This window comes from Halichoerus grypus, chromosome 4 (assembly GCF_964656455.1).
Source record: "Halichoerus grypus chromosome 4, mHalGry1.hap1.1, whole genome shotgun sequence".
NCBI lineage: Eukaryota > Metazoa > Chordata > Mammalia > Carnivora > Phocidae > Halichoerus > Halichoerus grypus.
Genome location: NC_135715.1, coordinates 31,368,340 through 31,382,787, shown reverse-complemented (window position 1 = coordinate 31,382,787; position 14,448 = coordinate 31,368,340). Strand labels below are relative to the sequence as shown.

The 14,448-nt window shown below is 35.9% G+C and overlaps 1 protein-coding gene and 1 long non-coding RNA gene across 4 annotated transcripts in view; one reads left to right on the top strand and one right to left on the bottom strand.

Moving 5' to 3' along the window:
* The window catches only part of UCHL3 (ubiquitin C-terminal hydrolase L3), a 42,945-nt gene continuing 28,497 nt past the window's right edge, over positions 1-14,448 (top strand). The window contains exons 1-5 of one of the 2 annotated variants that reach the window (XM_078070256.1): positions 1-326; positions 8,563-8,691; positions 11,586-11,742; positions 12,102-12,187; positions 13,964-14,011. In XM_078070256.1, coding sequence (XP_077926382.1) covers positions 285-326; positions 8,563-8,691; positions 11,586-11,742; positions 12,102-12,187; positions 13,964-14,011 — 462 coding nt within the window. In that variant the 5' untranslated portion in view covers positions 1-284. The remainder of the gene's footprint in view (positions 327-8,562; positions 8,692-11,585; positions 11,743-12,101; positions 12,188-13,963; positions 14,012-14,448) is intronic. The other variant, XM_078070257.1, reaches the window with a different exon arrangement.
* LOC144381566 (uncharacterized) overlaps positions 12,195-14,448 on the bottom strand; it is a 49,644-nt gene continuing 47,390 nt past the window's right edge. For both annotated transcript variants that reach the window (XR_013446927.1, XR_013446926.1), the window contains one exon: positions 12,195-12,359. This is a non-coding gene — a long non-coding RNA (uncharacterized LOC144381566). The remainder of the gene's footprint in view (positions 12,360-14,448) is intronic.

Genomic DNA, 14,448 nt, shown 5'->3' with positions numbered 1-14,448 from the left:
GAGGGGAGCTGGCTGTGGATTCAGATTCTTTTTCTTTGTGCAGTAGGGAGGTGGCTTCTCTTCTCCTCTTCGATTGTATCTTAATTTGTAAGACTTGAGTGTGGCTCTGCAGAGAGCAAGAAAGGCACTAGAGTGTTGTCAAGCTCTTCTTCGTTCTTCAGCCCCCCACCCGGGGTGGGGGCGGAGGGTTAGACGGTCCCAGGTCAAGAAGCGCGGGGGCGGAAGCGGCGGCGGCTGTGACGGCGGCGGCTGTCAGACCTGGAGAGGGGCCGGGCGGAGCGGCAATGGAGGGTCAGCGCTGGCTCCCGCTGGAGGCCAATCCCGAGGTGAGGGCGCCTCGGATCTCGGCCTGAGGCCGCGGGCAGGGGTCGAGGGAAGCGGGCTGCCGCGGCTAGTTCAGAGCGTTTGTTTCTATAAATTGTGTTGTGTTTCGTTTTCAGGTCACCAACCAGGTGAGTGAGGTGTCTGTCGCTCGGGACCCCGGAGCCCTCCCTGCCCGCCTGCATCTCTACGCTTACTGGGAATCTGGAATTAGATTCAGTGAGGGCCCCTCTTGCTCTGCTTCAGACGGGTGTGCCCCCTTTACGGCCGTGTGCCTCCCACCTGGCTCCTGGAGATGCTCCCAGCTGTCTCAGTCCCTCCTCTGGTCCCACTGCCGTGTCATCACGTTTCCTCGGGTCTCTGGGTCTGAGGCTTGTGGCACGTTGACCCTGTATTCCCATACCTCTTCCCTCTTCGTTTTGCCTCCTGCTAGTGCCGATTCCATAATTTCCCAACCCTTGTACCTGCTGGGTGACTAATTTGTCTACACTACCTGACTCCAAGCTTTGTAAACTCGCCCACCCAGTCCTTGTAATTTCATCCACCGCCCGCACTATGAAATCATCTTCCAATCATCTCCTCTTGCTCCATCAAGTCACTTCTCTTCCCTGCCACGCCCCCTTTCTTTTCCAGTCCCTTAAAACTGGAATTCGGTTTCGCTTTGATACCATAGAAAGCGCAGTAATAGGGACCCACGCCATTCTTTGCCCACCTACAAACCCTTAAAGTTCCTCTGGGTATGGAAGGTTCAAGTTTGGGGAGGGAAAAGGGAACATCTCCCCGCCACTCGATTAAAAGAACAGTAAGTGCTACCAGGTATAAAATTTTGATTTGCTCAGGTGTATTTTGTCCTGGCCTGTTTTTCATTCTCAACAGCTCATTGACTTTTTACTGCTCTCTTACTTTATCATATGATATACTTCCCTCCCGCCCCCCATAATCTTCCTTTTCATCACCAAGGAATAATGATTCATCACATACTTAATTGATTTTTTGTTTTCAAAGCTTGTAGAAAATTCCTTATATACAGAAAGTAGATAGAAATGCTTTATCTTAATGTTGACAGCAAATCCTAAATCTTATGCAGTTTATTTTATGTTTTCAGAATGACTCCAAACTCTTCTGTCTCTTTAGTAACCTAGAAATGTAAAAAACTGAAAACCAGCATATATCTTTTATATTACTCTTTAGGTGGCATTCCCTGTCCATTATCATGTCCATTTTCTTTTGTTTCCCCCGTTTGAAATTTGCTGTTAATTTTTTTCCTTAAAACACTTTGACATTTTTGTAAAAAGAGGAAAAAAAACTCTTTGGGCCGAAAAAGTCAGTATTTGCAACTTCTGATTTAGTGCCATAGTGAAAGAGGTATTTTTCTCTCAGATTTAATCCAAAATGATTTTTACACCTTTTGTGAAAAATCAGTTTACCATATATGTAGACTCTGTTCTTTTCCATTTATCTATGTGTCTGTTCTTTTCCCAATTCCACACTGTTTTGATTACTGTAGTTTTGTAGTAAATCTTGAAATCGAGTGGTATGGATCTTCCCACTTTGTTCATTTTTGAAATTGTTTTAGGTTATTTTATAGCTCCTTTGCCTTAGCATACAAATTTTAGAATCAGCTCATCAAGTTCTACAAAAAAATCGTGATTTTGATGGTGAATGTGTGTCTAAGTATATAGATTTAATTTGGGGAAATTAACATCTTAAAAATATTGAGTCTTGTAATCCATTAAGATGGTATATCTCATCATTTACTTGGGTCTTCTTTGATTTCATTCAACAGTGTTTTGTAGTTTTAGCATTTAGGACTTGCACATATGTTAGATTTATACCTAAATATTTAATGATTTTTGGTACTATTGTAAATGATACTGTTTTAAAATTTCAATTTCTAATTGTCCATTGCTATGTATAGAAATGCAGTTGATTTTTATATGTTGACTTGTATCCTACTACCTTGCTAAATTCACTTACTCTGGTGGCTTTTTTGTGGATGTTTTGGAACTTTCTATATAGACCATAATTTTCTCTGTGAATAGACTGTTTTTTATTTGTTCCTTTTCAGTCTGTGTGCTTTTTATTTCTTATTGCACTGGTTGGGACCTTCAATACAAAGCTGAATAGAATGGAGAGAGAGGACGTCCTTGTCTTGTACCAGACCTTGGGTGGAAAACATTCGATTTTTCATCATTAGGTATATTAATCGTAGGGTTTCAGTAAATACTTTTTCTCAGATAAAGAAGTTTCCTCTTTTTCCTAGTTTGCTGAGAGTTTTTATCATGAATCAGTGTTCAATTTTCTCAAATGACTTTTCTGCATCCCTTGAGATGATTATTTAAGGAAGAAATAATACCAATTCTGTGTAAACATAGAAGAGGAGGGACACTTACCAATTCATTTTAATGGCCAGCGTTACCAGACAAGCCATAATATGAGTAATTGCAGACCAGTATCCCTCATGGGATCTAAAAATCTTCAACAAAATGTTAGCAAAGAGAATGTAGCAACATGTAAAAAGGATAATAATTCATGACTAAGAGCAGTTTATGCAAGTTATTGGAAAGCTAGTTCATCATTCAAAAGTCAATCAATATAATTAACCATATAACAGACTAATAAACAAAACTATTTTTTAGATGATATTGTTATTTGTTAATAAGATATAAACTTATTTAACTCTGATGTGATCCAGCTGCTATTGGGCTTTCCCCAGGTACTCTTAATAAACTATAAAACGCATTCACTAAAAGAAACCACAAAAAAACAAAAAAGTGTACTTTTTCGCATTAATTAAATAATATTTATATAATATAATATAAATAATAATACCTTTTATAATGCCAGGTATCTGAGAAGGAGCTGGTTATTCTTTGGTGATTAAAATATTCATGGTTTTCTGCTTTTCATTTCAGTGGGAAGATAGACAATAAACAAGTAAGCAAACAATTAGCAATTGTTTTAAGTGCAATGAAAAAAATTAATAGGGTACTGTGATCGAGACCATCAGGAGAAACATAATAGGTTGGATGGTGACAGGAGGCCATTCTGAGGTGACATAAACAGGGAAAAGATGTTATTTAGTGTATGATTCTATACTATTTCTGGCTTGCTTTGGCATGGTTCAGTTTGTTTTAAAGAAGTAATATGCTTTTAGGGGAGAATGGGAAAAAATCTAAGGAGTGATTAGTTTTAACCAAAATTTTTGTGGTTGTTTCTTTATTCTCTGTATATTAGTGACAAAACTGAGGGTAGAAAATGAATAGAAATTTAATAACTGACTTAAAATTTGGAGAATTAATAAATTAAACCAGATAAACCCCAACAGTATCTATCCCCACACTCTCTATTTCCCTATCTTAATGGAATCTTAGGCCTTTTACTTGTTACAGTTTGATAGTTGCATATGTTATTATTGTACTCTTAGTTTGAGCAAATACTGTTTTATGTTCTAATGATGCCTAGTTTGTAGAAGATTGATCAATCCATATTTACTATATGGAGATCATTATTAACTGTCAGATATTAAGTAGTAACCATGTGTCTCTGTAGATGTGGTAAGCAATGATTTTTCTTATTGATTAATATGCTGTCAATCCCTTCTAAGGATATTTTGTCATGTTGCAGGTAGGACTTACCTGGAATAAAACCAGTTAAGTGATAGAAAAAATTATTCTCATTTAACTACTATTCTCCTATTTCTGTATCTAGCAATTACTAGTAGTATATGTTTATTAGTAGTAATATCAAGCAAGTACTAAATAAATGTAATTTCTGTTAAAACCTAAATCATTAACAAATAAGTAATAAGGCAGAGTTTATTGCTGCCCTGAGCAGGCCATTAAAGACCAGACAAAGTGGCTTTAGAACAAATTTGAAAGGAAAGTGAATTTTATTTTTCTATTTTCTTCAATTTATAAAATCAGAGTCTTTGTTATTTGTCACCTAAAGAAGGAGGAGGAATGCATTATAAATTAGGGGCAGAGGGTAACAGTTTTTCAGGTAGAGAAATCTAGTTTTTGTGCAAAACCCGGAGGGAATAGGTGGTTATAGACCCTTTGAGAATGCAAAGAGTTCTTTGTAGCTAAAGTTAGAGAACAAGGTACAAAAAAAGAGACTTCAGACAATGAAAAAATGAAGCTAGAAAAGTAAATAGGGGGATGAGAGCATCCTGGAGCTCTGCATGTGGGTTTTGGCAGTGTGAGCTTAAAGAATCATGTAAACTCGCAGACTCCGTTTTCTCACTGGTAAAAGGCTATATTAAAACCTACCTTGCCAGTTGCAATAAAGGTGAAGTACATTAAACCTTTTAGCATGGTTTCTGATACATGATACTTTTTAAAAATATTTACAAATAATTTTAAATTTATTTGGTGGAAAATTTTATCATTGGACCATAGAATAAAAAAGATAAGTGGCCTAAGGATCTTTTATGGGCACATATTCTTTTTGTTTGTTTAAGATTTTATTTATTTGAGAGAGAGAGCACACATGAGCAGGGGGAGGGGCAGAGTGAGAGAGACAAGCACACTCCTTGTTAGCAGGGAGCCCAACACAGGGCTCCATCCCAGGACCCTGAGATCATGACCCGAGCTAAAGTCAGACACTTAACCTACTGAGCCACCCAGGCGCCCCTAAAGGCACATACTCTAATTTACTCATTTTTCTTGACTGGACAAAATTTTAGTGGCATTGTGAAAATTTAGTGAGCTAATCAATCAGAATTTTGTTATTTTGTTATCCAATGTTTAGAAAAGCCAAGAGACTGGTATTAGAGGTTTTAAGTCTGTTATCCTGCTTGATGCAAACTGGATGCTTCTAACTGTGTAGAGATGGCTTTGCAAATGCATATATAGAATATTCTGTGGGTAGTCTGGAGAGATTTTTTTGGAATAGTTTTAAGATTGTTATTTTGAGTTTTCCTCCAGTTTTGTAAATTTAGCCAAAATACATATGTGTGTCAGTTCTATAGTGTTTTTTTTTTGTAAATTACAAACTATATATACCTATTGTAAAAATAACACATTTTTTTAAAACTGGAAAATAAAAAAGTTGAGTTCACACCACCCAAGCTAACTGCAGTCAATATTTTAGAAAATTTCCATCCAGTCTTTCTCTGTTTGCATAGGGTAATTTTAAACACAGGTTTTGTTTTTGTTTTCATGATCAACGTAAGACAGCTTCATGATTTTAAAAAAAAAAAGTGAGAGGTAAAAGTTGAAAGCCTTCTTCCTCACCCTTTCTCCACTTTTCTCCACTTTCCAGAGGTAGTTACTATTAATAGCTGCTTTTGTTCTTTTTATTCATATGATAACTTCCTGTGTGAATCTTACAGAAATCTGGTCAGAGGATGCAACTAATGTACTTGATAGATATTGATTGAATTTCTTATATCAATCTCATTTGATTAGCAATATGAGTAAAAAGTTAAAAAGTGTGAGTCCAGTTAAAATTTAGCCATTTTTGTGTTAATTTAGTCATTCATTCCTCAGTTTGTTACTTACCAGTCTCACTACAGTTGCTGCCCTGGATTTTGGTACTTTTTGTACTTAATAACTTTGGCTGCCATGGAGTCAGTTGACAACAAAGGCCCTCTACTTCACAGTAATTGGCCAGTTTTGTCCAGAGTGTCACGAAAATGTTTAACTGTTACTTGCTGTTTGCGGCACAGATGTGAAATGACTGTTATGTGTACCATCTTGTTTTATAATTTTATGACTGTATGACTTTTGGGGGTATATAAAATTAACAAATAAATTTAAATCCTCTTTTCAGGGTTCATGATACTTTTACTTTTAGAGCTCTCAGTCCTGGGCAGGTAGTATTCTTCTATCCAAGTACTAACCAGGCCCAGCGCTGCTTAGCTTCTGAGATCAGACAAGAGCCGGGTGCGTTCAGGGTGGTATGGTCGTAGACTGAGCAGGTAGTATTCTGAGTTGATTAAATGAATGCCTGGTTTTAGATTAGGCAAATACATCTTTCACAAATAAAAATGAATATATTTTAAATACATGTCCATAGCTTAATGGACATACATAGATATACAGATGGCAAGATTAGTTGTTAAAATAGGGATATAATCTTCAGTTCAACAAGTATAACTTGAGTGTCTTTGGTTTAGCCAGGTACAGTGCTAGGGGATGGGATTAAAAAAATGAATAAGACACAGTTCCTTCCCTTGATTTTGTCAATTTTAATTCTTTTTGGTTTCTAGATAAAACTAAATAAATTGGTTTAGTGCTTAAAAAAAACCTGAATATTGAGAAGGGCATTAACTAAGAATTTTGGAGAAAGTGGAGAATGGAGAGAGTAGTTTGGAGTGAGTGGGAATCAGATGAAGAATAGGTATAATACAGAGGAGCCCATTGATTTCTGTGGCCCCAGACTGTTGGAGAGCATGTGACTTGATAAACTTAATAGGTGTTGAGCACATTCTGCCGAGAGAAGTTTTTTAATTTAATATATTTCTTATTAAACATATCTAGGACCTTATTTTTGACCAACCATATTATCATTAGAGTTTCTTCAACAGGCAGAGAAGGAGTTTCTCTGTTTAATTAGGAAAGTCTTTTCTTATAGAACCTGACTATGAGACGAATGGCACTGTTTATGTAACATGGCATTGTTTCTATTGGTTTTGCAAGATCTCAATTGATGGTCCAAGTACATGCAATCATTCTTCAGGGAGGAGTACCCAAGGCACTGTCTTATTTTCAAATTTTAGATAATGTTAGATCAATAGATAACTTATATTCTTTTTTCTTTCTTTCTTTTTTTTTTTTTTATTAGAGAAAGAGAGCACATGCAAGAGAGGGGAGGAAGGGGCAGAGGGCAAGGGAGAGAGAGAGACTCCTAAGCAGGCTCCGTGCTCAGCTCAGAGCCCAACATGGGGCTCTACCTCACAACCCTGAGATCATGACCTGAGCTGAAATCAAGAATTGAATACTTAACTGAACTGAGCCACTCAGGCACCCCAATAACTTATATTCTTGAACTAAGATATAATGATGCATTTTTTAGAGGGGGAGGGGCAGAGGGAGAAGGAGAAAGAGAATCTTAAACAGTTTACATGCCCAGCGGGGAGCCCAACATGGGCTTCGATCTCACAACCCTGAGATCATGACCCAAGTTGAAATCAAGAGTCGGATGTTTAACTGACTGAGCCACCCAGCTGCCCCATGATGCATTTTTAATATGATTTTTTTCCCCTCTGCTCCTTTTTTTCTTTCATCTAAACCTTATTTTGTGGTGGTGTACTTTTATAAATTAACAGCTTCATTCAACACAAACATTTATTAAGACTTCATTGTGAAATTGACATCATTCTCATTTTTTCTCTCTGCAATAGATTAGGGTCTGACATTTTATTTTCCTATGAAATCTTAGGAGTTTAAAAAACCACTAATCTTGGGGCGCCTGGGTGGCTCAGTTGTTAAGCGTCTGCCTTCGGCTCAGGTCATGATCCCAGAGTCCTGGGATCGAGCCCCGCATCAGGCTCCCTGCTCGGCGGGAAGCCTGCTTCTCCCTATCCCACTCCCCCTGCTTGTGTTCCCTCTCTCGCTGTCTCTCTCTCTCTGTCAAATAAATAAATAAAATATTTAAAAAATAAAAAACCACTAATCTTTTGTTACAGTTGTTTTGCCAAGTATGAAAGACAGTGAAGTTGAATAGGTTTCACTGTGTACTAGAGGTCAGGAAGCCCATGGTTTACTTCTCATATCAAGCATTTTCTGGTGTTCATATTATCACTGGACTTTTTTGGCTTTATGTACTTTTTGCTCATTGATATAATTTGTGATGTATAGCTATCTTTAAACCTCAAGTCTCATCTTTGGTAAGCAGGATAAACTGTGTTGATCATCTAATATAATTCTTTATTTGCTAGGACTTAAATACATCTTCTTAAAAATCGTGTACTGGAAATGAGTTTAACATACCAACCAAACTAACTTGTATGTGTTTGGTGAAGTCCTGGTTTATTATGTTCAGTCCCAAAGTAATGGATTTTTTAAAAAGGGATTTTGCTTAATATATTATAAAATTTTAATGTTTTTTAATTGGTATAATATATTGCTGTCTCTTCCCACCCTGTTCATGGAAAACCTGCTTTACTTCATTCTTACCAAACATCAGTAATAATTGTACCTTTCATTCCCTCTTATTTATTAGATATGTAGTAATACATGTTCATTATTTCCCTGTTAACACTACAGTTTTTGTTTGTTTTCAACTTTTTACCAGTTTCTCAAACAATTAGGTCTACATCCTAACTGGCAGTTTGTTGATGTATATGGAATGGATCCTGAACTCCTTAGCATGGTACCAAGACCAGTGTGTGCAGTGTTACTTCTCTTCCCCATTACAGAAAAGGTAATTGTTAACTAAGATAACAAAGTTTCTGGTAAATGTAATGTTTTCTTTCAATGTTGAATTAAAAACATACTCTTCTTTAAGAACAGATGACCCCCTTCTTGCATGAAATGAGGAAATCTAAAAGACATCTTAAAAAAAAAACCTAGTTTTGGGGCACCTGGGTGGCTCAGTCGTTAAACGTCTGCCTTCGGCTCAGGTCCTGATCCCAGGGTCCTGGGATCGAGCCCCGCATTGGGCTCCCTGCTCAGTGGGGAGCCTGCTTCTCCCTCTCCCACTCCCCCTGCTTGTGTTCCCTCTCTCGCTGTGTCTCTCTCTGTCAAATAAATAAATAAATAAATCTTAAAAAAAAAACCAAAACCCTAGTTTTATTAAAGAGATGATATTTAGGGCGCCTGGGTGGCTCAGTCGTTAAGCGTCTGCCTTCGGCTCAGGTCATGATCCCAGGGTCCTGGGATCGAACCCCACATCAGGCTCCCTGCTCCGCGGGAAGCCTGCTTCTCCCTCTCCCACTCCCCCAGCTTGTGTTCCCTCTCTCGCTGTGTCTCTGTCAAAAAATAAATAAAAATCTTTAAAAAAACAAAAACAAAAAACATTGTATCTCCTCAACTTAAAAAAAAAAAAAGAGATGATATTTAGATTTTGATGTATAGATTGACAGTAAAGCCCTGAGTTAGACTTTTAAACTTGGCTAATTTTCTTCTTTTATAAAATATGATTTTTTGCCTCAGCGTGTTTCGATATCACATTTAATCACATTTCGTTGTATATGCTTTAGAAATGTTAAGTACTAGAATAATCTTAAATCTGTCTTAGAGAAGGTATGAATAAAGAATATTCACAATTTCAGTATATAAAATATGTAATTATTTCCTATATATATATAAAAAGAAGTCTTTTCAGAATAAACTCAGTATGTATGGAAATCATTAAGTTTAAATACAGCTTTATTGTAGATTTAGGATGTGTTGGGGATTATAATTAGCTGTTTTTAGAGTTCTGTATTTAATTTCAGATCTCCGTATTTCAGGCCTTGTCTAGATATATATATTATGGAGCCAGAACTTTTAAGTTCTTTTTTTTTTTCTTTCTCCATATACTTCTTTTTTTTTTTGCTAGTAATTTTTTTTATTATGTTAATTTTTAAAACAGCTTTTGAGTTCATATCCTTCTGATTTTTATTTTTAAACAGAAACAACAGGATGAAGTCAGTAGTTGTGAAAAATGAGGAAGTAAATGGAAAGATGTGGGAGAAGTGAAGTACTGATGACTTGGTGTATACATGCTCAGGTCATCTTATTTTTCAGGAATAAATGGAGCCAAGTCTCACAGAAAATAAGAATTAGGCTTTGTTCAGTCCTAGAAATTCCTGGATAATTTTCTTTATGCCATAACTAGCCTCAATTCAATATAAATAAAAAAATACTGAAATATTTCTCTTTTCTACTTAAGGTGCTACAAAAAATTAAGGAAGGGGTATTTATTCATATTTGCTGTTTATAATATAGAAATTCAGAGTTAGAAATTTCTTGATGATTATCCGTTTTTAGACTAAATTACTTTTAATGGTGAGGTTGTAATTATTCTGAAATTTGAGAAGGAGTTAGGACACTTAAGTTTACTCTCTCTTAGTCCAGTGTTCTTTTCTTTTCTTTCTTTTCCTTTTTTTCGGATTACTAAAGTAAGCCAATAGATAGCTATCCCAGGACTCCAATTGTAAGGAATAATAAAAAGAAAAAAAAAACAGCTGCTTAACGCTTAGGATTTCTTAGTTGGTGTGATACAGATGTGAGTTTATGGTCTGAATTGGAAATTTCCCAAAACATTGAGTTTTATGACCTGTCTTTTTTTTAAAGTTTATTTTTATTTTTTTATTCACTTTCTTAAGTTAAAGAATAAATTGGATTTGGTCTCCTTCATTTAGTGGGTCATCATTATTTAAAAAAAGCATGTTGTCCTTATCAATTGGACTCTTCATTTAGTGGATCACCAGTACTGAAAAGCTCATTGTGCCTATTGCTAGAAAGAACACAATTCTAAAATACTAAAGTGGAGAATATAATGGCATCTGCCACTTTTGGATCTCTCTTACGATTTGGTGTATTCTCATTCCGTTCATAAGTGACATATTAAAGTCACTTAAAGGATATCTAGTGGGTATTTTAGGAATACAAAGTGTTTCAGGCTTCTATGTTTTTTCTTTTTAAGATTTTATGTATTTGAGAGAGAGAGAGTGAAAAAGCATGAGCAGAGGGGAGGGGCAGAAGGAGAGAGAAACAGACTCCCCGATGAGCAGAGAGCCTGACGCAGGGCTGTATCCCAGGACCCCAAGATCATGACCTCAGCTGAGGGCAGATGCTTAATCGGCTGAGCCACCCAGGTGCCCCTTTTTGTTTTTGTTTTCAGAGAGTGAGAGTGAGAGAATGAGAGAGCGCTCATGTGCACACAAGTGGATGGGGAGGGGCAGAGGGAGAGAGAGAGTCTAACCAGGCTTCATGCCCAGCGCAGAGCCTGACACAGGGTTCCCTCTTATGAACCTTGAGACCATGAGTTGAGTCAAAATCAAGAGGCAGAGCCTTAACCGATTGAGCCACCCAGGCGCCCCTATAAAATAGATATTTTAAAAACATAAATGAGAATCATTTTAATGTATATTGACCTAGAACCACCCTATAATCACAGACAAATTTCCGAGTTGGAATATGTAAATCTATTTCATTCTTTTTTATGTGCTTTATAGTATTCCACTAAGATATGCCATAGTATGTTAACCAAATCCCTATTGATGGATAATTAGAAGTTTCCCAGTTTTATGTTTGAGTACTTTTTAATGTATTATTTTCATAAGTAGACTATTGACTTATTTATTTTTTTTGGACCTTTTTTTTTAATAGTATGAAGTATTCAGAACAGAGGAGGAGGAAAAAATAAAATCTCAGGGACAAGATGTTACATCATCAGTATATTTCATGAAGCAAACAATCAGCAATGCCTGTGGAACAATTGGACTGATCCATGCTATTGCCAACAATAAAGACAAGATGCACTTTGGTAAATAATTTTGTGTTACTGCTTGGCCCCCTCACCCCCCTAAGTTAAAAGTTAACTTATTGAGCAGTAGGTGGTGCTGTAGTTCTTTCTTTTAAAGTAGTAAAGGAAACCTTTTCCTCTCTCCTTTTATAATGGGAATGTATATTGTGTTGAAGAAGTATTAATCTTTCCCATTCTTTTATGATTGATAAACAGAGGTTTAACAAACAACTTAAAGCCTATCATTTATCCCAATTTTCTTACATTCCCAGCTTACCAGTGAAAAGGTTTTTACCCGAAAAAGTTAGCATGCTAATAGTATTTTCATATATCAGTGAGATAGCAAACCTTCTCAATTTTATCTTCTTTAATATTCTCAGAATCTGGATCAACCTTGAAAAAATTCCTTGAGGAGTCTGTGTCAATGAGTCCTGAAGAACGAGCCAGATACCTAGAGAACTATGACGTCGGTACCTTCTTTTTGTCTCGATCTCAGTTATGGGCAGTTTTGTGGGATTGTAGATTCTGTTTGCGGGTTTGTCTTGAAACTAGTTTTGAGCACTTGTGGATTTTGTTGTGTCATTACCTGAAATATCCATAAATGTTGATCAATTGCCACTTCTTTTCTACATCCAGAGCTGAATGAGAGAAAAAAAGTTTGATTGACAAATATTAAAAATATTTTATGATTGACTATTGCTTACCATTCCCTCCCTATAAATAAATATATGCCTGCCAATACCCTATGTGTCTTTCACTGGGAATTTGGAACAAGGCTGAATACCAGTGGAAAAAGCAAAGGTTTAATGGTAGATGCCAGACCATACTTTAGCTCTTTCATCCTCTTAGTAATGTTTTTGCATGTGTGAAGACACAGGCTACATAATCTACTTTTAAACGATTGTACCATTTCATAGAATGGTTTTAGAGTGGCATTTAAATTTCATTGGTTTTGAAATCTATTTTTCTTTTGAAGTTCTTTTTACCTTTTAGTAACACTATTAAGTAGATGGTAAGTTCTCTGAAATTAGAAGCGGTGTAGTGTACAGATTATTTGGCTAGAAAAATGCCTTACACAGAGTTTGTGCCCAATAAATTCATTGATTTTATTATGTTGTTTTAGCATTCTTATACACTTTGATTATCTTAAATTGTTTTTTCTTAAAAAAAACCCAGCAGATCTCATAAGATACCTTTATTTTACACAAAAGTAAAATAACACAAAAGTCACCAGTGATCCCACCAATGAGAGATAGCCATCATTATTCATATTTTTTATAGGGAGTATATATATATACACAATTTTTTAAAACAATTTGATCACACTGTAATATTGTTTTATAACTTGCTTTTTTCACTTAACTTATGTATTACATACCAGTAAGTATATATTTGACATCATCATTTAATGGCTGCATAGCTTTCCATTGTGCAGTATTTTATTTCACCAATAAATTATTGCTGAAAATTTAATATTTTTCCTTTTTATTCACTATTTAAAAAAATACTACAAGGTATATTATTGTAGCTAAATCTTTACAGATGTCCTTAATTATATATACTTATGTACAATTACATGTAAATTAACTCCTAGAACAGAAATTGCTGGATCAAATAGTTTGCATGTTTTTAAGGCTTTGATACTTATTGCCAAATTGCCATTCATAAAGGTACTTTCACCCGAAATTTACTACTTTTGCCCATTTTCTTCATCTTTCCTAATAGTGGGTATTATAAGAGCATTTTTTTTAAGTTCAGAAAACTAAAATCTCTAGCTTCTTATAAATGCATGCTTTCTGCTCCCCATTTTTAAACTGCTGACTGAAGCTGCATGATTAAGCATAACTACAGCCAGAGCTGCAGAGGAGCGTGTAACCTGGAGAAGCAGATGAGATAAGTTTTCCAGTCTCTATCTGTGAGATGCTTACTTTAGTCTAGTCCCAGCTGAATAAAGTGTTAAAACGTTAGTTCTAACAAATAATTTAAATGGCTCCCACTTCACGTCTGGAAATTACAAATAATCAGTCACTTTCCTAAGTCTTCAGGGATTTGTGGGTTGGAAAGTAGAGCAATTCATTTGGTTATCCAGAAATCATTCTTTAATATTAAACTGTTCCTAAATTTCTTCCAATTTGTTATCTCTTAACAAAGCTTTAGATGTTAAAATTTAGCATTGTTGTTTTCTTTTAAAATTTTGGATATAGTCATTTTTTCCAATTAATATCTTGTGTTCTTATTACAGGCTATTCGAGTCACTCATGAGACCAGTGCCCATGAAGGTCAGACTGAGGTATTTCACGTTTTTCAAAACTTTTCTTGCCATGTGTAAGTTTAACCATAGTGTTGTTGTATGGCGTGTAGTTTTAGAAAATTACTTGGACTTTTTTTTCCTTTGAGGGAATTTGCTTATGTGAGAGTAGTCATGAAGTAGCTCAAGAACATGTATCAATAAGCTATTAATAGGCACTTCAATATCGGCCATCTCAGTTTGTCTAATCATTTAGACAGATTGCAGACTGTGGGCTGGTTGCATCTTCCTTATTAGATTCTTCTGACTTATGCAAGTGTTTTGAGAAAAATACCTGCGTGATAGTACTAGTAGATGAACCTGTAGGATTTTCAAGACTCTTTATCATGCCCAACCTCCAGCAAAAAACCCATCGTTCTCTTTGCTCAATAAATCTGTTCTGGGGCAGTATGATGATTTCTACCATCTTCATTCTGTTA